Source organism: Perca fluviatilis, chromosome 7 (genome assembly GCF_010015445.1).
Source record: "Perca fluviatilis chromosome 7, GENO_Pfluv_1.0, whole genome shotgun sequence".
Taxonomy (NCBI): domain Eukaryota; kingdom Metazoa; phylum Chordata; class Actinopteri; order Perciformes; family Percidae; genus Perca; species Perca fluviatilis.
In genome coordinates this window covers 1,276,288-1,298,451 of record NC_053118.1, presented here as the reverse complement: position 1 = coordinate 1,298,451, position 22,164 = coordinate 1,276,288, and the positions used below count along the sequence as shown (strand labels likewise).

The 22,164-nt window shown below is 40.7% G+C and overlaps 1 protein-coding gene across 1 annotated transcript in view; it reads right to left on the bottom strand.

Annotated features, from left to right (window-relative positions):
• Nucleotides 1-4,605: 4,605 nt before the first annotated feature.
• spire1b (spire-type actin nucleation factor 1b) overlaps nucleotides 4,606-22,164 on the bottom strand; it is an 83,338-nt gene continuing 65,779 nt past the window's right edge. Inside the window, exons 12-16 of the mRNA XM_039806298.1 lie at nucleotides 10,038-10,189; nucleotides 9,088-9,158; nucleotides 8,940-8,967; nucleotides 6,241-6,551; nucleotides 4,606-5,188 (exon numbers count right to left, since the gene is read on the bottom strand). Of these exons, the coding sequence (XP_039662232.1) occupies nucleotides 4,939-5,188; nucleotides 6,241-6,551; nucleotides 8,940-8,967; nucleotides 9,088-9,158; nucleotides 10,038-10,189 (812 nt within the window). The 3' untranslated portion in view covers nucleotides 4,606-4,938. The remainder of the gene's footprint in view (nucleotides 5,189-6,240; nucleotides 6,552-8,939; nucleotides 8,968-9,087; nucleotides 9,159-10,037; nucleotides 10,190-22,164) is intronic.

Sequence of the window (22,164 nt, the reverse complement as noted above, 5' to 3'; positions counted from 1 at the left end):
CTGTATCTGCGAGGATGCCTGTGGAGGTTCGGTCTCTTGCCAGTATGCAAATGATATGAAAATTATCCGTAAACCGCGCCCTCCTTGTCCCTCCCCTCAGGCCCCTCCTCTCTACGCCAAAACAGTGACAGAAAGTTGAAACTGAAAACCAGTGACATTGTGAAAATCCAGACAGCGTAAAAAAAAACAACTGTCACTGAAAAAAATTTAGATTGACATTGAAAAACCTATCATAATGCAAACAAATGTCAAATTAAAATAAAATAATAGCATTGTGAGATTGCTGTATGTGTTTTATTTATCAATTGAACATTTTTCAATGCCAATATTTGTTGTTTCAATGCCAATTATTTATTTTCAATACCACAGGTTACTGTCACTGTTGTAGCTCCATAGACTCCCACCATCATCATCCTGACCTGCGTGGCGGGACATTAGGAGCCATTTCCACGAGAAAGAAAAACATGTTTTTGCATATTTTTAAATATAGAACAAATAAGATACAGATACTTAGATCAAGTATTGCATTACAGTTTATTGTTGTAGTCATCATTTGTTGCGCTCTCTGCAGGGAGTTACAGCTTAAAGGTAATACAGACTGAGGGTACAAGCTACACCGTAGTACATGCATGATGCTGTCACACTGTGAGGTTTCTCCTGTGGACTTCCTACTCCTCCCCTGAACACACGGTACTGGGATAGTTTCCCTCTCAGAGACACGGATCTACAGCAGTCTCACTGTCAAGATATCATTTAGGCAACACACACACACACACACACACACACACACACACACACACACACACACACCTGATCTACAAACAAACCATTAGAAAAGTATGTACAGTTACAGTAGATGAATGTTCAACATATGAGTGTGATTATAAAAGGCAATTCTTAAGGCAGAAATATCTTAAGGAGGAAGATGAGGAATGTGATGAAGAATAAAAGAAACATCCAGGCTAAAAGACAAGTAATTCTTTCTGCCAGTGAGACTGAATGATGAAATCATAAAGGCATTACATTAAGACTTATAGTGTGTGATGCAATAATATGTTATTTTTTGCTGCCTATAATGGGTAATGTGAATTGGGTTTCATAAACTGTGCGTCTAAAAAAAATAAAATAAATGAATATGAGGAGTTTTATTATGACCAGAGACGGTTTAGAACCAATCAGAGTAGTTTCCTGTATCTGTGTCATGTGGGCTCCGCAGCAGGTCCAAGTGTATTGATTCCAACGGGAGAAGTGAACGTGAACACAGATTATGTTCAATTTTTTAGCCCCATAGTCACCAAAGTAAATATTGGACCCATTTCTTACAAGCCACATATCTCCAGAATATTCTGAGACTAAAATGGCATTTTTCAGACGGACACATCAGGAGAAAGTGAACTTCTCTTCTGAACTTTTCTCTCGCGAGATCGTGAACGCCCTAACAAAACTAATCTCTGTGATGCTAAATATGTCTTTTAGCTGTGTAAATATCTAATGTTAGCAAAAGAACATATAAATAACTTATTAGAATATAACTTCTCATTCATCCACGACGTTCACTCACGTTCAAACGAGGCCACGCCCCTTTAGGAGACAGTTTCATACCATTGGCGCTGCTTGAAATGCACTCTCTTTAGTATAAAGGGTCTTTGATATGACTAATCCTTACACAATACAAATACAAGTCAGGAACTTAATGTAAAGAAAAGTATATTAGTTGATATATACTATACATTTTGCAAAGGTACATTTAAAAATGCTCAAATATGTAGCTTTTTCATGTAAATTATTTAAAGGCAAGACTGAAAAATCCTCCACATGGTACTGCAGGTAATAATGTTTCTATACCCGCTTCTCTGCACATCTGAGTTATTTAAGTAAGTTGCAAATGAACATATAGGGCCCTATCTTGCACTCAGCGCAGTTGCCTTTGTACACCGACGCATGTATCATTCCTATTTTGCACCCGACGCACAGCGGACTTTTCCCTCCACAGACGCACGTCGGTAAATTAGGGAATGTATTTGCGCTCCTGGGGGCTGTTCAGCGAAAAGAGGAGGCGTGTTCCGGCGCAAACGTTACTTGGTGCTATTCTGCAGTTTCAGAAAACAATTCCGCCACTGACCAGGAAAAACCTGGTCTAAAGTCACTGGCGCAAGTCTAAAGTCAGTAGCACGTTATTCAGATGCTATTTTAGGGACGCATGCTTGGCCATAATGTAGCGTGTGCACAACGCGCATACACTTCTCTCATCTAAATTGATGCAGCAGTTCCCATTTTTGCAAACCATACATAATTACAAAGGAAAATATTACTGAAAATGCGCTTCAGGTGTTTGGATATGTCAGGAGGCATGTTACAGTACAGTCCTCAAAAAGTCGCAGCATTCTTTTGATTTACACAACATTTCCATGAATCATGGATGTGTTGATGACATAAATGAGGAAATATTAATATATAGGATTAAGGAGACGTGATGTTGAACTACGGTGGGATTGGACACTCCGGCGGGATCTGGTCCGGGAGTAATGCGCGATGCGCTCCTGATGGAGCGGGTGGACGGAGATGGAGTGGGGGGAAGAGGAAGGGGCACAACAGGTGCAGGTGGTGCGTTTGGAGGCCCACGCTCCATGGCTGCAGCAATCCTCTCCAGACTTGAGGAGATGCGCCCGAGTGGCCGCGCAGCAACATCGCCACCCGGCCAAGACGGGCATTTGTTACTTTGCCGCATCTCGCATCGGCAGCTCCCGCTGGCGTGCGCCAGGCAATAATAATAATAATAGCAATCCGCCATGGAACAATACGCCTGCTCTTAAAGGGAATGTGAGATGACGCTCTGATTGGTTTATTGCACGTTACGCCCAAACTACACCTAGCTACTTCAAACCAACCCATTTAAGATTTGCGTCGGGCGCAAGACTCATTTATCCCGCCGGTATAATAGCAACAGCGCCCGAGATTCGCCCACAAAGCTGCGTTTCAGATCGTTAAAATAGGGCCCATAGTATGAACATATGGTTAAGAAATGTGCTTTAAAGGCCCTAAAAATATATATATTTTTTTAATGTGCTTCTTACGATCAGTTACAAGGTTCAACATGAACCCAGCTTTTGTTGTCAAAGTTAGAATAGTTTTGGTTATTTTATTTGAGAGATGTCTGTGGTTTTTGTTTCGCTTAAGCTCCTCTCACTTGTTTGAAGTGGGCGGGGCTCAGATGGAAGCAGATGATGTCATGTAGTTCCTTGCACCAATCAGGATTTAGCAATGTTTAAACTGATAGTTATGGGGGTGTTTGCTTATAGGAGCACTTCACAGATTTGACACAAAGATTAGTTCAGTCGTTGTGGGGAGACGTCTGTGAAAACAGTTGTTAAGTGTCTTCTGTGGCTCTGGAGAGAGCTCCCCTGATGATGTCATCAGGGTTATTTCGGACTGAGCTTAAGACAAATTTATAACAGAAGACCTGTGTCCAACTGGGGCTGTAGATTTAGAAAGTTGTGGGTATTTACCAGTCAGGAACGTTTTAATGAAAGTGAGGTTGCATCATGGGAAATGTTTTTTAAGCTGGACCCATATAGGGACTAATGGAAACACAGACACACACACACACACACACAAAAGGGACACACTATCGCAGCCTCTTCAATGTTCACCTTTCTTTTTTATAATGTGTCTCTTACAAGTTGGCTTACTTTATCGAAGTACAATACTAAAATCGCTGGAGTGCCAGACCACTTTCAATCAAATCTGATCAAATCTTAACCACATAGCGCTGATGAAGCAGATAAGCCGAGCAAACAACTTTTTATAAAAAGCTGAACAATGCAAATTTAGTCTGAATATTCAGTTTGAGATATTGAGATTTGAAACCACGTTTTCAGAGGCTTTAATAAGTACGGTTTGTCAGGTTGTCTCATCATTTTGTTGCATGATGACGGCAAACATACATCGGGGGGAATGACTTTTCTTTGGGTGACATAGATTAGAAGGATGTTATTATTTGGCACTAAATCCGCGTGAAAACAGATTTCTATGCAAAAAACCCCAGCAAAAACTGATGTGAGGAAAAACAAAAACAGAAGCATGCTTTCAAGTGTGCTTAGCAAAGAGGACAGCGGGGGAAAGTCTCGTTGAGCATCATCAGCAAAATAATACTCAAAATTAAAAGCGGAGGGTGACTTCTTTGAACAATCATTTACTGTAAACAAATGTGTAAAAAACTAAAATAAAGCCCATACAAAATATACAGTTTAATATTCCATATTTTCTTGAGTGTCAGTTAGAATAGGATCTCTCTGCAGTGCCAGTGCCTGAGGAAGTCAAACACACGTCAGTCCTTCTTCTGTCTTGTGCTTATTGATATGAATGTGAGTTGGGATGATTAGAGGGGAGGGACATCATTCCACTTTGACACATTGCCATTTGTCATCCCAACAGTTCTTCGCATCTTCACTCAAAAGTCTGTGGCCGGAGATTAAAGGATCATCTATATGGTGTTAAAAAAAACAACAAAAAAAAGAAGACAAAAAAAGATTGGCAGGTGGCTGGGTTAGCTCAGTTGGTAGAGCAGATGCCCATATGTAGAGGTTTACTCCTCGACGCAGCGGCCGCAGGTCCTTTGCTGCATGTCACTCCCTCCTCTCTCTCCCGTTTCATGTCTTCATCTGTCCTGTGTAAAGGCCTAAAATGCCCCCAAAAGAATCTTTAAAAAAAGAAAATGATTGGCAGATCTACAGTATGCTGAGGTCTAAAGGAGCTGTACACGATGATCAGGACACGGCAACAAAGACCACACTGTCCACCACGAGGTCCATTTTGACAGCATTATCTGACTGAAGTGTATGTTCACAGTTTACAGTAAGTCCATATCCAATGTTGAGACTTTATAATTGTGCCATAGGAGCTGGAAGGAACCGGAGAGAGAGAGATGATGTGAGAGTTTTAGATCTCCTTGATTGTTCGCTCAGAGGGCCGGTACTCCTCCCTCCCTTTAGGGGAGTAGAAGGACTGGGTCTTGCGTTTTAGGCGAGCTCTTTTGGTGGCCAGTGACAGGCTGTGCTTGCTGGAGGCGATAATGTCAGAGATGAACTTCTTGCAGTCTACACACACCTCCATGGTGGCCCAGTCCTCTGTCAGCTCTGAGGGAAGCTCCAGTTCTTCATGAGACTTTAGAGAGCCGTGCTTCGAAAGCCTACGTGGAACAGGAGGACAGCATCACAAGATTTTGTTTATTTCAGTTTGGTTTACTTTGACCAATTGTTTAAACCTTCAACGTTGGTTGAAGCTGAAAGAGATACCCATTCATCCATTATATATATATATATATATCAGAATCAGAATCAGAAATACTTTAATAATCCCAGGGGGAAATTATATATATATATATATGCTGAAATAATTTGATTTTAATCATGTTTTACTGTGCAAAGCCATGCTTGACCAAACTGTTGATCAGTTCATTTTGTGATGAAGGTAACGTTAGTGATACTAAGATAATACATTTGCAATTATTCATGAAATTATAAAAAAACTTATAAATTGCTATTTCAATACATATTTGATGAAAAAATTATACATGTTGGATTATCTTTTACCATTTCTGAGATGTTTTCAAATTACATTATACATTATAATGCTAATGTAGTACTATTAATACTACTTATTCCATGGTAACAAATTTACATCTGTTGTTATACTAACATATTACTGTTATTGCTATATTAATAATATATTAGTATTATAACAGGTTTGGTGATTATGATATTTTTTTCTTTCTGTTTTACAAATACCATGAATGGACATCCCAATTTTTTGATAGAGGCCTATAGGAAAAAAAAACGTTGGGGTCTGTTGAAAACATTGATTGTTATTATTGCCCCAGGGAAGTAAAAAAAATGCAAAGAAAAGAAATAAAGAAAATGTCCAATCAGTTGATAAAAAAAATACTTAAAGATTCTATGCATATTTTACTAGCTCTGATACAAACTAAATATACAGTACTATGATTGAAGGCCATTTTCTGTAAGTTTAAAGTGTTTTCTGCATTTTGTGATTATGAGCATAAGTGTTTTCAGTTTTTGTTTTATGATTTGCAGCATTTTTGGAACTTTTTCAATGTTGTCTTTTACAGTGTGTGTTTTGATCTTATAGGGGCCACTGCACCAATATACAGGAGAGTTTGCATTACATTAGGAAATAGCATGCACCCTTGACAGACTGAATAACTGTGTCCATTGCTCTTACTTGGATATGGTCTTGTGAATGCTGTGGCGCCTTGGGCTTCCAGAGGATTTCTCAGACTTTGCAGCAGCAGCAGCAGCAGCAGCAGCAGCTGCTCCAGAGGCTTTTCCAGCTCCTTTAGATGCCCCTGTTGTTTCTACTTTCAAAGTGGGAGACTCCGTGGTCCTTCCTACAACTGATGGCCCCGGCCCCCCAACCACTGAGAGTCCCTGTCCTATGGCAGCCATGGCACTCACCCTCTCCCTGGGGAGGGTGTTGGTCGAGCCAACGGAGTAGATGGGCAAGCTGGAATAAGGTTTGGATGGCAACCGCATCTGTTAGAGAGGGAAGACATGAATGTGATTAAGAAGATGCATGATGATTACTGAGAAAGAATACTAAGGAAAATTAATATTATAATTTCATGTCATGTCCTCACTTCACAACTCAGAGGTAAGGTGTTCAGGTGTCGGATTATTTCGGTGCCATTTTGAACATAATGACTAAAAATCTTTCGTCAAACTACTTCAGTAATAGGGCTGGGTATCAACAGTCATTGTCCTGAATAGATTTGATTCTAATTCACAAGGTCTCGATTCGATTACATTTCCTATTGGGTTCCATATCAATTAGGTTGCAGAAATTTGAGTTACAATACCAATTTCTCGTGGATATAAAGGAGATTCTGAGAGAGCTTACGCTATAAATTATACAAGCAAGAAGCAACCCTACCATGTTTTTTATAATGCACCAGGTTAATGTTTACATTAGGAAATGATTTCCAAAAAGTTTGTTTTGAATACTTTTTACTTAACAGGACTAACATGACATGGTGAAAAGGCATATATTAAAAGATCGATTTCTGGATTTTATTAATCAATATCAGATAACTCAAGCAAAGATCAGTTTTAATTGGAGAATCAATTATTTTAACCCAGACCTATTAAGTAAGCCTCTTGAAACATTGTAATGATACAAAATATATCTTTGAGAGCTATCAGCAATACAATGTGATTTTAATCATGTTTTACGTTTATGTACGAGATACACGGTTAGTTTGGGTAAAGGTTTATGATTAACAGTATGTGTCCTTTTTGGAATTGGGTATGGACTCACTTATATGGACTTAAATGCATGGATCTTCAACAGGGGGTCCGGGACCCCTAGGGGGTCCTCAGAGTCAATGCAGGGGGGCCTCCAAATTATTGTTTTCATAAAATTAAAAAGTCCTAAAGTGAATCCAACATATTATAAGCAAATATAAATCCCCAGCGATGATAGGCATACTGGCCCATAGGTAAGGTAGTCACTAAGGTATCCATCCACAGATACAGTTCATCCTAACTCCTAATTTCCACTGGTTGCGGAACGGCTCCGTGCTCCGCCGTCCATCAATGCCCACCAGGTCAGGATTTGTTGCGGAACGGTTGCGGCCATGACTAACAGCTGAAATCACGAGAAAACACAAGATCTCGCGAATTCACGTAGAATAGAACCACAAAACCAACAACAGTTAGATTCCATCCAGAGGAGTAGAGGGGAAACGACTATGTGCTGTGTTTTCAAGGTGTAGTGCAGGGAAATATGATCTGCCATGAGCACTGTGTATTTTATTTTGAAAGTTAACCGGATGTTTTATTTTGCTTCTGTGCTCGACTTCCTGTCCCGCACTATCTGCCCTGTGCTGAATTGCTGCGGAGCTCTCCGGCGTCCGGCAACAATAGAAGCTCTGCGTATCTGCTCCGGAGGGCTGTGGACCGCCGGAGCTGGGACGCAGTCGGAACACAGCCGTTCTGCAGTCAGTGGAAATACACCCACTGACTTTAATGGAAACCTGATGACTCCGCCACCGCTCCGAAGCCGTTCCGCAACCGGTGGAAATTGCCAATAAGGATTCACTGTACCACATGTTTGTATGTTTAAAGCTACACTGTGTAGGAATTTCTCCCATCTAGTGGTGAAATTGTATTTTGCATTTAAAAGATTAGTGCTCTCTAGTGACACTTTTTTAAATGTGTGTTGCATCTACGGTAGCCGTTATGTACCAAGAAACTATGACAACATGTCTTCCAATTTTTTGCTTTCTTTGGTGACGAGGATTCCTTCTCCTGTGGCTCGGCATAAGTATGATCCTCCATTATGAACTAAAGGGCACTGCAGCCTTTGCCGGGGCGGTGACAAGCGCCTCTCACTGATCTCCTTCTCCGTTTCAGCTGGTTTCAGTCACGTGACGCTGGCTCTGAACGAAAACGCGTTGTGGATTAACTAGACAGGTCGGCTAGTGCTCTATGTTCCTCTCAGCCATTATAGTTTTTCAAAATGGCGTAACGACATGGAAGCCTCCTTGGACTTGCCCGTCCAATGAAAATACAGATAAGAAATTCTTTGCTTACGAGGATAAGTCAGATCATTGGCAGAGGTCATTTTACAACAATGAGGACATATATATGAATTAAGACATTGATTTTAGCTGATAAAGTATTTAAAACACTACACAGTGTACCTTTACCATTTAAACATGAGTTATAAAATCATGCCAACAATTACTAGGCTATTTAAATAGCGTATTATTCTATGCAAAAAAGGTATGTATAAAGACTTTAGGCCGACCTACACGTTCAATTTAATATGCAACTTAATTTGATACCATATATGTAGTAGGGGGTCCCTGCTCTATCTCTCAGTCAAGTGTTCATGCTGCAGCGGCAGCTGATTTGACTTACCTTTTTGCAGCACTGTGCACACACAGGCCTGCAAGGAGAAACGAGAAAGCAAACGGAGTAAGTGATGAATGAAAAAAGTCACATTTCCTTCTGGATAGTTTTCATTTAAAATACAAAAGGACGAAGATAATCATGTAAGGTGTTTTACTTTTTGCAAAACTGACAGACGTAGGACCAGGTGAAAAAGGAAAACCTTTTGGTTCGACAACAGAAGCAAAGCTGCAAAAAGAAAAAGATAAAGACCACGTTAGAATAAAGAGAAATCAATGCAAACATCCACAAATTGGACCAAATGTATTAAGTTGGAAGTCAGAAGAAAGATATACAGTATGTGCTTTTCCCTCATAGTGACATCAAGAACGGTACAGCCCAACTCATTCATAAAGGATGTGTAACAACGCATTATGTAATACCAACACATTATGTAATAACAATGCATTATGTAATAACAAAGCATTATGAAATAATCTACCACATTTTGTAATAAAAACCCTGAATGCCATATGTAATACATTTAGTGACATGTATTGACCAATGGAAGGCAATACTAATCTACTGAAACAAATAGTACATTTTTAAAATTAATTTTGAGTCCCCATCATTCACGCTAGAATTTATAAAATAAACATGGCAATATTATAAAACATTATTGAAGACATCCACTTTGTTTGGTTATTACATAATGCACCATATTACATTTTTCGTAAAAAAAAGTGCTTGCTGCATTATGTAATTTTATTTTGATTTATTACATATTATGTTCAGATTTTTCTTACAAAATGCGGCAGATTATTACATAATGCGGGTGTTATTACATAATGAAGTGAATTTATTTATTTATTTGACAGGGACAATGCACAGCTCCTTAGCAGTATAAGGGTTAGCTATAAGCTAATTTTCATCTGTGGTGCCAGGGCAGGAAATAGAGAATAACATCTCCATTAGTCTATGATTATATATTACATTTTGACACTTTATTACATAATGCGTTGTTATTACATAATGCATTCTTTTTACATAATGCGTTGTTACAGGGTGTCACAACTGCATCCACCCAGTGTTTTTTTTTACTTGACATGATACAGGCAAAGAAGTTACCTTTCCCTTCTTCATAGCGTTGTAGATGTCTTTGTATTGCTGGAACTTCTCCAGCTCGGCCTTAACCAGCACCTGTCTGATGTGCATCACCTCCTCCACCGTCAGAGACAGACCACACAGAAAACAGAACTCCACAGGATAACAACACACACCTGCCCAACATACGCAGCCGCGTACACACACACACACACACACACACACACACACACACACACACACACACACACACACACACACACACACACACACACACACACACACACACACACACACACACACAGACAGAATGGTGAGTGACCCTGGCCACAGCAGATCCAACACACAGGGCTCAGTGTCAGTGCACAAACAGCCATTCCACAGAGCAGCCTGTGTGGGTCCAGACACCAGACTATATTTAGGTAAAAAAAAAAATGTCTCATTGTTCCCTGAAGAAAAAGGTAGATTCAGAGATGGCTCATGATGCGTAAACAACTGGAGTGATGGGAAGACGTGATTGCAGCAGCGGTCCAAGCAGAGTTCCTCGCAAACTGGACAATGATTGTCTTAAAGGCTCGTTCCAACGTGATTCGATTTATTTCCCCCATTTCATATTATCTGTAATTACTGTATGTTCATCCCTGTAAAGAAACATATTTATTTACTTTGAATAATAAAAAAAGATGACAAATGAAAGCCTTAGCTGTGTAGATTTAGTTTAATTTGGTGGACTATGACTGGTGGAAGCATTGTGCTTTGGTTAGTATGACTGGGTCGGCTTTTCATAGAGTGAGAGTTAAACATGTGGTGAACCATTGGTGCAACAAATAGAAAAAGAACCTAGCACTGGGTTCCACCAGCTATGTGTAAATCCAAACACAGCCTAGTTTCAACGTAGTGTTCTAACTTTGGTCGGAGTCTACGTGCCACCTACATTTTAAGGGTTGCACCAGCTGAAAGAGTAATAAGTTGGGCATGGGTTACAACCTCAATCTTACACCTAGCCCTTAGTAAAATAGCTGTTGCCATGGTGCATCGTTTTGACAGGTGGGATCACTTGGAGGATGAGGAAGACAGCTGTTTTGCGTCTGCAACACATTCTCCCTGGTAGTTTACAGCCCTCGGTTATTCATGATTTTGATTTAATTTGCACTTTTGTTATCCACGAGCGGAGAAACAGAGGATTATCAACCTGCTGGCAGCAGACTTACATAACCTTTTAAAAACAACTACTAATTTATAACAGCCACAATACAATGTGCATGTGCTGCTCGGGTGTGTAAAAAGTATAGTTTAACCCTTGTGTTTTCTTTCCGTCGTTCATGAACATGTTGTCCTTCCAAGTAAAAAATGTTCCGATGCTTTTGACGCTTTTTTCAAAACGATTTGGTCACTTATATGCACCACTAACACCAACTTGTGTTGTTTTAATAATACATTTTACACTTCTTCTTCTTCTTCTTGGAACATTGGTCAACAAACCTAATTTTTGTTGTTGAAAAAAGCAGAAATTACGAATTATTTTGTCTTATAGTTAAGATCAGAGGATGCTGAGTGGATCACGGACTGGTTTATGTCAAAGTTTATTCAGGATACTGTTTTGAAACCATTTAAACATTTTTTTTTTCAAATGGTCTACAATTCATACATTTTATCTGAAGAACGTTGTAGGGAACCATCAAAAAACTCTGCCTAATAATAATATTGTGCTGTTATATTAACCAATGTAGTAATTGACGTTTAACCATTCAATCTCACTGTTGTTATATTGCACTAGCTCTAGATTAGGGTTACTTATCACTTAATAATAATGTTTTGTCCTAGTTTGTGCATATTGTTTAGTGTGGACTTTACACCCTAACTCAAGAGAGAACTTACACACACCTGGGGCAAAAGGATGCAGGAGAAGACAGATATGTGTGTGTGTGTGTGTGTGTGTGTGTGTGTGTGTGTGTGTGTGTGTGTGTGTGTGTGTGTGTCGTACAGACTCCAGTGACTCAACAATAAGATAATTTCTACACTCACTCTTTGACCCTGGTACACACTAGTCATTTGTATCTGGAGGATCAACAGTGTTTGAGTACGCACAAGTCTATCGTTTGAACTGAAAAATCATTGTGAGGATATCATTGTAGCTTTGACTTTTAAACCTGTTCTGTGTTTTCATATACAGGAACAAAATATCCATGGATTTTATCGAAGGAAGCAGAAGCATCTACAGACCCATCAGGGTACGTGAGAGTTTTTTTTTTAAAACTGGAGTTAGACTGTAAAATATTTTTCTGAATAACAAAACCAATGAGCAACATTATCTCCTTCAGGTGTTCTTTGACACACCCGTATATGAGCGGGCTCTGCAGATATGCTGGCACATCGGCTCTTATAAGGTTCAGGTAAGACCCACTACAGTATTAAATCCAAACCAATAAAAAATAGCAGGTCTATACATTGTGTCTTAAACAGAAAGACGAGATCTCTTGCATGCTGTTTAGATCGCACTGGTGGCTGAACTTCTGAGGCTTCAGCAGGAAAACCAGCTCCCCTCTGAGGTGACTGCGTACGTCCTCACGTAGTCTGAGATCAACAGGTCAGAGATTTTTAGTTGCCCCCCGTACACATTTTAAAACTAGAGGGGACCGTTCGTTTCAAGCTGTGGCACCTAGGCTGTGGAACTCACTGCCTCCTTCCGTACGCTGCTTGGATTCAGTGACAAATTTTAAAACTCAGTTGAAAACTCTTCTTTTTAAAGAGGCGTTTCAATAGACCATAGGGTGATTAGGCCGGTTTTATTGTGTCCTAAGTGTCTTTTCTGATTATGTACTGCAATGTATAACTGTTGTGTATCCACCCATTTGTTGTGAAGCACTTTGTGATTTTTATCTGTGAAATGTGCTATACAAATAAATTTTACTTACTTACTTACTTACTGCTGAAGACATGACTGGGTTGCTTGTGGAGGAGAGCAATAGCACACTGAGAGAGCAGTGAGTTACCAACACGCACGCACACACACACACACACACACACACACACACACACACACACACACACACACACACACACACACACACACACACACACACATAGACACACACGTTTGTGGCACTATCTTTGTGGGGACCGATCATTGACATAATGCATTCCTTAGCCCCTTACCCTAACCTTAACCAGCACAACTAAATGCCTAACCTTAACCCTTACCCTCACCCTAACCATAACCTAATTCTATCCCTAATCCTAAAACCAAGTCTTAACCCTCAAAACAGCCCTTTGAACTTGTGGTGTCCAGCATTTTGGCCCCACAAAGCTGTCGGGACCCCACAAGTATACTGGACTCCCGGTTTTGGACCCCACGAATATAGTTAAACAAGGATACACAAACACACACACCCGCACACACACACACACACACACACACACACACACACACACACACACACACACACACACACACACACACACACACACACACACACACACACACACAGTCCAGCACTACACAAAAGATGAAGCTTGTGTTTCTTTTTGAAGGCTCTGGGAGATTGAACTGGAGTACTTTGACGAGGCTGACGCCAGGCCTCTTCTCAAGCTGGTAAGACCATATTCTGAATCAACGGAAGTACATTTGCAGGATAATTGCCTGGTCATCACGCGCCGGATGTCCCTCACCCAATGCTCTCTGTGTGTTGCCGATGTCAAACTGTTCGCTTCGGGAAACGACAAAAAAAACTTCAAGCTAGAAAGCTAAACGCTGAAAATGGCAAGTTTTGAAGAAGAGCTGGATTGTGCTACACGGCAGGCCTGCTTGGTTCTATCGGGGAATGATTGTAAATATTTACGAAGAATATGTTTACGGCATTTACTCTGTAACTGGGAGGTTTTGGGACCGATTGGTGGGATTGCTGTGGACAAAGTACACACGGTGATACACTGGTAAGAGCAAATCACGTTTAACCATGTATCCAGCTAGTTTAAGTAGCTCACCTTACTGTATTGTGTCAACAGTTAACTTCATTTAATATTGGAAGTGGCGTTTTCTTTTGCGGAGTGCAAATGTTCCACCAAAACAAGTTCCCTCCCGATACTATTTTGCAGAGTCACCGGCCAAGCCGATTGTGATTGGTTTAAGAAATGCAAACATGTTCGTAAAACACTACAGAACAGTAGTTCGGAGTCCGGGGACTTGTTACATGACACTTGTTACATGACACTTGTTACATGACACTTGTTACATGACACTTGATTTATTCTGTAAATATGTATCATATCTCACTCCTCGTTTCAGGTGTTTGAAGTGAACACCAGAATGAAGATGAGGGATGTTGAGTTTGAAGCCAGAAAGCTGTTCTACTCACAAGAGGCCATCCCTCCTCAGTTTCAGTGACTCATACTGTATTTGACACACATTTATTCTCAGATAGAGAACAGTGGTTGTGATTTCTTTGTGCCGTTCTGAATGAGTGTAATCTACAGACATCCCAAGATCATCAGCCAGGCTCTCAGGTCTGCCAGGAGCCTGATCGAGCTGCGGCAGGAGGCCCCCAGCTCCAAACTGCTTGGCCCACGGGAGGTGGTTCCAAAAGTCCTGCAGGGCTTCTGGTTGCCTCCTAAAAACACCTCCTTCAACATGCACTCCCAGCTGCTCAGTAAAATGGCTGTCGGAGTCACAAAAGCAGTGGAGGACCGGGTCTCCGCTGCTCTGTCCACTCTGCTCCATCATCAGGTCACCTTCTCCCGCTCCATCAGAGACGACATGGTGCTGTCTATCCAGGAAAAGGTGAGACAGGGGTACACTTGAGACATTCTGGTGAAGAAGCTCAACTGCTTTGAAGCAGAGGTGCTGAGCACCATCGCTGACGTTGCAGCGGGAGAGATCTGTGTGCTGTTTCAGACTCACTCTCACACAAAAGTGTCTGTGAATATGAACACTAGAGATGTGGTGGATGTTGCAGAGGACACCCCAGCTGAACATGTGAATGAGGAAGCTGTTGTGGAGGAGAACACTGAACCAATCAGAGAACCAGACTCTGCAGTGGTTTCAGCTCCACCAGCTCGTCCCACTCCATCTAATAAAGCTCCGGTCATCAGATCAAAGCAGAATGACCTGACCATCAATCAGGATGAGGCCAAAATGAAGACGCAGTTTGAGGCTACTTCATCCATCCATCTTCTTCTTTTTTTGAAGCCTCTGAACACCCACACAGGTGATTTCAGTTATTCTGGCTGATTACACCTCTGCTCAGGTTAAAGGTGGGCCAGAGCTTTGATGGGAACTTATTAGGGACTGTTCATTTTTTATTAAAGGGGCTACTTAATCAACATAGACTTAACCCTCCCTTCGCCAGCAATAAATTATTCTATGACCCTCCAAAGTGATCGGGAAAAGAGGAATGACCCTCCCCAATAATTTATTGATATTGATGTAAAAAATGTGATGGAATATGCGGGATATTTATGCAATTTTATGCAATGAAATTGTGGGAACTTGCAAAAATTTCGGGAACTTGCAAAAACTGCGGTTTGATGAAAAAGAAAAAAGTGATTCCCCCAACACCCTTCTTTTCGATGATGTTCATGTCGCGTAATTGCGTCACTTCATAACGTTCCCATGGCAACAGGGGAAAATGGCTTGTGTGAAGTAAACACAACATTTTTCAACTTTCTGCTAAGATATATGTGACTTTTTTGCAACGAAAATGCGGGGATTATGAAATCATGCAAGCTCTGCGAAAATTTATGCGGCGAAAGTATTTGAAAATGCGCGGCCTCCGCATAAATATGTGGACTTTGGCTGATTATGCATTGAATTATGCGATCGCATAATCACGTTTTTATGGAGGGACTGACTAGAGAACTTTTCGGTGGGTGCCTGCCGGGGTCGCTGGCTTGCTGTGAGCTGGCTGGAGCTCTCGCAGGAGACTGCGAATAAATTCTAACATGTAGATCTGTCAGTCTTCCTCTATCATAGGCGCCGATTTATGTTTTCCTCCGTGGGTGCTCACAGGCGCACGCCCTTTAAAAAAAAAAAGTAGTCAAAAAATGTTTGCATTTCAGAACCTTAGGAAATGGACAGCGGCCGACACGAATACACACACCTATTAACTCGATAATAAAGGTGTAAAGTAGGCTATCTTTCAGCTCAGGACAGCGCCACTTCTCACAATTACAGATAGGATTGGAGATGAGAAGTGACTGAAAACTGACACGTAACCACGATCAGCGCTCACACGCTCAACTTAGCATCAACTGCAATGTTTAATTTTAAATGAATGTAGCCTACTGGCAGTCTGGCACACGTGGGTGCTCGAGCTCGAGGCAACGTGAAACCTTTCAGCTAGTCAGCTTCATTATATTCCTTCTTCATGTCAGTGACGATACTTTGGCAACAGGTGGCGCAGTTAGCTATAGGGTTACATTCTCAAAGAAAGCAACTCCAAACTCGTGTTGCTGTCATGTTGCAATTTTTGTTGGGTCAGACCTATCTGCTAGCGATGGGGGCAGAGACTGAGAACAACATGGAAAAGTATGCACCAAACAAGCCATTTTGAAATCTTGCTGTTTTCATGAATACAAAAGTTGGGGTGACCCTCCCCCCTAAACAAAAAACGTTGGGTGACCCTCCCCTCAACAAAGAATAAAAACACATGACCCTCCCCTATTTTCCTCCGGTGGTCCATTCCATAAATACGGTCCCTTACATCACATATTTCATCTTCCAATAAGAATGATTCAGCTGTCCTTTGCCCTGCCACACACAAAACTAACAGAAGGCTCAGGAAGATGTCAATCAATCAGCCTATACACACCCACACAGTCCTGGGAAGAGGTCCAATCTGCCGGATTAACTGAAAACACCTGTGTGGTAAAGTAGTTCAGATCCTTTAAGATTATTTGTTGGGGCTTTGATGGCATTTAATTGACAGGATAGCTTAAAGATAGGAAAGGGGAGAGGGAGGGACGATATGCAGCAAAGGGCCGCGGGTCGGATTCGGACCCGTGCTGCTGCCGCACACTTTATTTGGTGAGCTATAGGGTTGGGTACCGAAACCAGGTTCCACTGTAGTCTACCGTTAGCTAGCTACCGTAAATGTAGGCTACTTTTAAAATGTCATATTTTCCCTCTGGGCTTTCCAAAACAGAGCCTTTCTTTGATGTCATTTTTCAGTTTTTCAAGAATCAGTTTAGGAATCGGAATCACAGCTCCAGTAGGGGACCCCAAACTTCTTTTTCCCGAGCTACATTGTGGTAGTGTGGAGATATAATCTCTCCACCTAGTCCTGGGTCTTCCTCAAGGCCTTCTCCCAGCTGGATGTGCCAACACCTCCCTAGGGAGGCGCCCAGGGGGCATCCTCACCAGATTCCCGAACCACCTCAACTGGCTCCTTTCGACATTGTCATGGATGACTGTAATGCTGAAGGAGACGCCAGCCACCCTCTTGGAAAAAAGCCCTCATCAAGGCCACTCGTACCCTCGATCTAGTTCTTTAGGTCATGCCGGTATTCTATAGCTGAATTATTGACTTTGTTCATTTCCTCATATCACTCCTCCAAATAATAAATAAAGTGTTGCATTGCAGTTAATTTGCATCAAATTAATTTATTGTGAATTAATGCATCATAAATTGAGCGTCAGCGTCAGTTCTGGCAGGCCAAGTAGTCAAGATGCTGCTAACCGCTATTGGCCAACAACACGGTCACATCAGCTGGTCAACTCCCCTTGCTACTTAATGGCTACGCTCAAAACAGGGCGCCCTATTTAAAGCAGATTCAGTTTGCTCTAACTGCTTGCTGCTCGCTTCTCTGCAGCCCACCACCTCCCCAGCTCCTCCTTGTCGTGTATAACGTGGCATTTGCTTCTTTGTCATCGTTGCCGCTCTCATAAGAGGGAATAGTTTAGCTCTCCCAGTCCTAAACTGTGTCAGCTTATTGTCATGTGTGGTCTTGACTTAATGGACCTGACAGAAATAAAGAAAAGTGTACATTACAGTAAAAGCTGGGTCCTTATAAAGGTGTAACTTGTAATTTATCTCAGACAGGTTTGTCAGAAATCAAGTAATTTTAAAGAGAATGATACTGGATTTTTGAGGCAGATACCAGTATTGATAATTGAGATTTTTAAAGTATGTAAATGCTATTTTGGTGTTTTTTTCCCCACATACACAGAGAACCTAAACTTTTTAGACACGGATCCCTTAAATTTGTTTATAGAGATGTGTGACCATGTGTACTGAGTAAGGAATTTGTGTTGAAATAAACTTGTCTGTGCATACATAGTGGACAAACCACCATAATAATAATACAGTTTCTACATACATATCTTTGGCATACAGCATAAACTCCAGACCGCTTGGTCTGATTTGTCTGTTTAGCTCTGATTAAATATTCACAAAATGTGACAAATGGAGCAGAGGAATGGTCTTTGTAAAAATAAAGCTGTATCAGTGGTTGAGGTGTTTTATGGTTTTACATTACAGTTCTGCCAAGGAACACCCAATGTGCTCAGGTGATATTGATCATTATTCTGAACTGGTGTGTTGATTGTGTGCTGGTCGTGCATCCTGTTGAAAGTATATTCAGCAGTCACATATTGTGAGTCACTGACTGACTGCTTTAGAACAAGTTCATGCACTATGATTCCCGCTGATCCCGTGACTTTGAACTTTGACTCTGCTTGTGGCTGGTTGCTGCTGCTCTTGTTCTCCTGTTCTCCCTAGTTTCGGTGGTTTCCTTTTTGGTTTGTTTATGTAGTTTAGTTTAGTCTTTATGCTTCACTCACGCACACACACATAATCCCTCATGCACACTTACACCCACGCCCATATTTAATGCTGTCTTTTTTTAAACTTTAATCTTGCACTGCTATAGTTTTTATATTACTATGTCTTGCACTACCACACACTCTCATAGAGCACCTTACTTTTGATTTAGTATCTTTTCTTTTATTGTCCATATTATTCTTGTGGATTTATTATTTATCATCCTGTTTATGATGTATGTGTATGTTGTGTGTGATGTCTTTAAGATACTGGGACCTTGAATTTCCTCTTGGGGATCAATAAAGTATCTATCTATCTATCTACACCACTGGCAATACTGACAGCCACATTCCGCACCTCAATAATCCTTTTATTTGGTCTAATTTGGTTAGATTTGAGTTAATAAAGTACATTTTGGTTAAACTTTATCATGGTGTGTCTCCTCTTTGTCACATGCTTTGAGCCGGTTTGTGACACCGAACCAGAGGCATCAAAATAATTCTAAAACATTGCTTTTATATCTTCAGAGATATGTGTATCTATAATGTCATAAATAAACCAAAATATGAAGGTCAAAATAGACATTTTATCATAAGTGCATCACACCATCAGCAAAAAATCATTTGTTCAAAATTAAAGTAGATTTAAATGACTTTTAGCTGAAGCTAACTACCTGGTTTGAGTGTTAAAATGTTATCCAAAACAGTGAAATGAATGATTAATAAATAAATGGTATTGTTTACTAGCTATACGATCACACCACAGATCTGTCTGTAATGGCAGCAGCCTGCTCTATAGCTCAGTGAGCTCTAATGAAGCAGGAAGCGTTAGGAGAGGATGGGCAGCTACAGTTATTACGCCAGGACGGACTGAGGGAGACTGGCAAACCTTGGCCGACTCTCTTCCTCTGACGTAAACGCCCCTGCACAGAGCAAAAACTGCCTTCATCAAGCCCAACACAAATGCCTCGATGGGGTGGCAGCTCTGCAAACGGTGGAGAGTGGAGGAAGAAGGGCAGAGGAGGAGGAGGAGGAGGGGTATCCAGGGACGATAGGAAGCTATCGCCCCAACCTGAATAAAAGAAGGTTTCTGCAGTTTGATGAAGTCACACCACGAGATAATGTGCGAGCATACACAGTAGATTTGGTGATAGAAAAAAAGGAGAGGGAAGAAATCCGGGAAAAGACACACGTCACGCAAATAAAAGGGTAATACTTTATAATACGGGTACATGAATTATCGTGAATTAATTAATTCATGTAGTACTTCACGAACTTTCAGTAATGTATTAATAGTATTTCATGCATGACTTAATGCAGGAACAATACGTTAATTAATGCATCAATGAAGGTATTTCAATCATCATGATTTCGGATTTATTAATGATGTTCATGTCTTCTTCATAGTTAAATCTGTAGTTAAAGTGACAGGCTAAACAATGGAATTGTAGTGTTATAATCATGATTAACTAAATGTTACTTCTTCATTACTTCATCATGTTTGTGGCCCTTCAAATAAAGTGCTGACCTGGTCCATCTTTAAAGCTATAGTGCGTAGTTTCTGTCTCCCCCATGAGGAATTCTAAGTAATAACAACACCACTGTTGTTGCATCCACATGACACAAGCCTTCCGTAATCGCGCACAGCCCCCCACCCCCCTATGTTCAGGGGGGGGCTTCTGAACATAGTCATACTGAGAGATCCAGAGAGAGTTGTGTGGAGCTGATAGTCTTAATTAGCTTTGTAGCAACTCATTTGGCAATGGCTTGAATGTAACAGACGTTTGTTAATATAAAAAAGTTGCGCACTAAAGCTTTAACATTAATAAGATATGATTAATGGTGGCATATGCAGCAATAATCTTTGTGACCCCCTCAAATAAAGTCAGCCTTTCTGTCTATTTAGGCATCTCATTTTTTTTTTTTTATTACAAATGCCGATTAAATAATAATTTGGGAAATTTTAGGTGTGTAAGAAGTTAGTAAAAAGTCAAATTAATATCAATATCCTATTTGGATGAGCATTGTTTTTAGGCATTACAGTTTGCCTTATGTTGTTGTTAATAAAGCAACTATAAAAATGCATCTGCAGTATACTGTATTTCTTGTAAATTTAGTGACCTTAGTTTCATTTTGCCAACCCACTCCTTTAATTCTTAATACATTTAATTTTACGCCACCATTAATCATATTCCTATTTATCAGTGTCAAAGATGGACCAGGTCAGCACTTTATTTGAAGGACCGCAAACATGATGAACTAATGAGGAAGTAATTCTTCAGTTCATCATGATTGCAACACTACAATTCATCAGTATATATATTGTTATAAAGTGTTACCATCAAAAGGGTAAGAGAGATGACAGAGAGCGTGTCATGTGTCAGGAGCTTGCAGGTTTGGATCCAAGGAGGTAACAGGGAGAGATTCAATGATTCAATGACCAAAAATACATTTACAATCCAAGTAAGCAGGCAATAATCCAAAAATCAGAAAACAGGGAAACCCAGGAAAATGGGCAAAAAGAGCACTAGGCACAGACACACAAATAAGATACACAGACTTATGCTGCGTTCCAGACACAATTTTTAGCCCGTAAGTTACGACTTCAAGTCACGACTCACGACTTTCAGGCAAAGTCACGACAAACCCTTCTAGATGCCGTTAGCTAGCGGCTACTTAACGTTGACGTTAGCTAGCGCAAGCTGATACTAGCAATTTCTAGTCGGCGACATATTTTGGGCTTCATTTAATAAACATAACCTGTAGTAGAACACAATTGAATGTGTATTGTTTTGATTACAATGTGCGGAATTACTTTACGTTGCTTATTTATGTCTATTTAGTTCTATTTCTCACCGTTAATCACCGGCGTCTGTACAGCATCAACAGGGGTCACCATTGTTATTTATGTGTGTGTGACGTCAAAAACTGTAACTGGGAGTACAACCATCTGGTACCAGTTGACGGGTAGTAAGTTACGGGTTTGACTGCCGTTCCAGGCCGCTTTCACTGGTAGAAGGTTGTGAAAACACGGGTTACGGGTTGCCTGGAACGCAGCACTAATACACAGGTTATCGAGGGTTGTAACGAGAGACGGGCGAGATAAGGTCAGATGAACAGGTGAAACACATCAGGGACTAATCAGACTCAACAGAAGACAAAGCTAGACAAAGACACATGGAACTGAACACTACAAAATAATACAGGAAGTAAAGCATGCAAACATACACAAGGATGGATCTAGGAAAACAGAGAAACAGAGAACAAGGAACAAAAGAACAAGGACAAAACATAACCATGGACAAGGAACGACAATACAGAGACAGGGAGTGAAGAGACAGAAACGAGAGGGAATGAAAGCAATACAGAAACTGGAAGCAGAGAACAAATAACAGG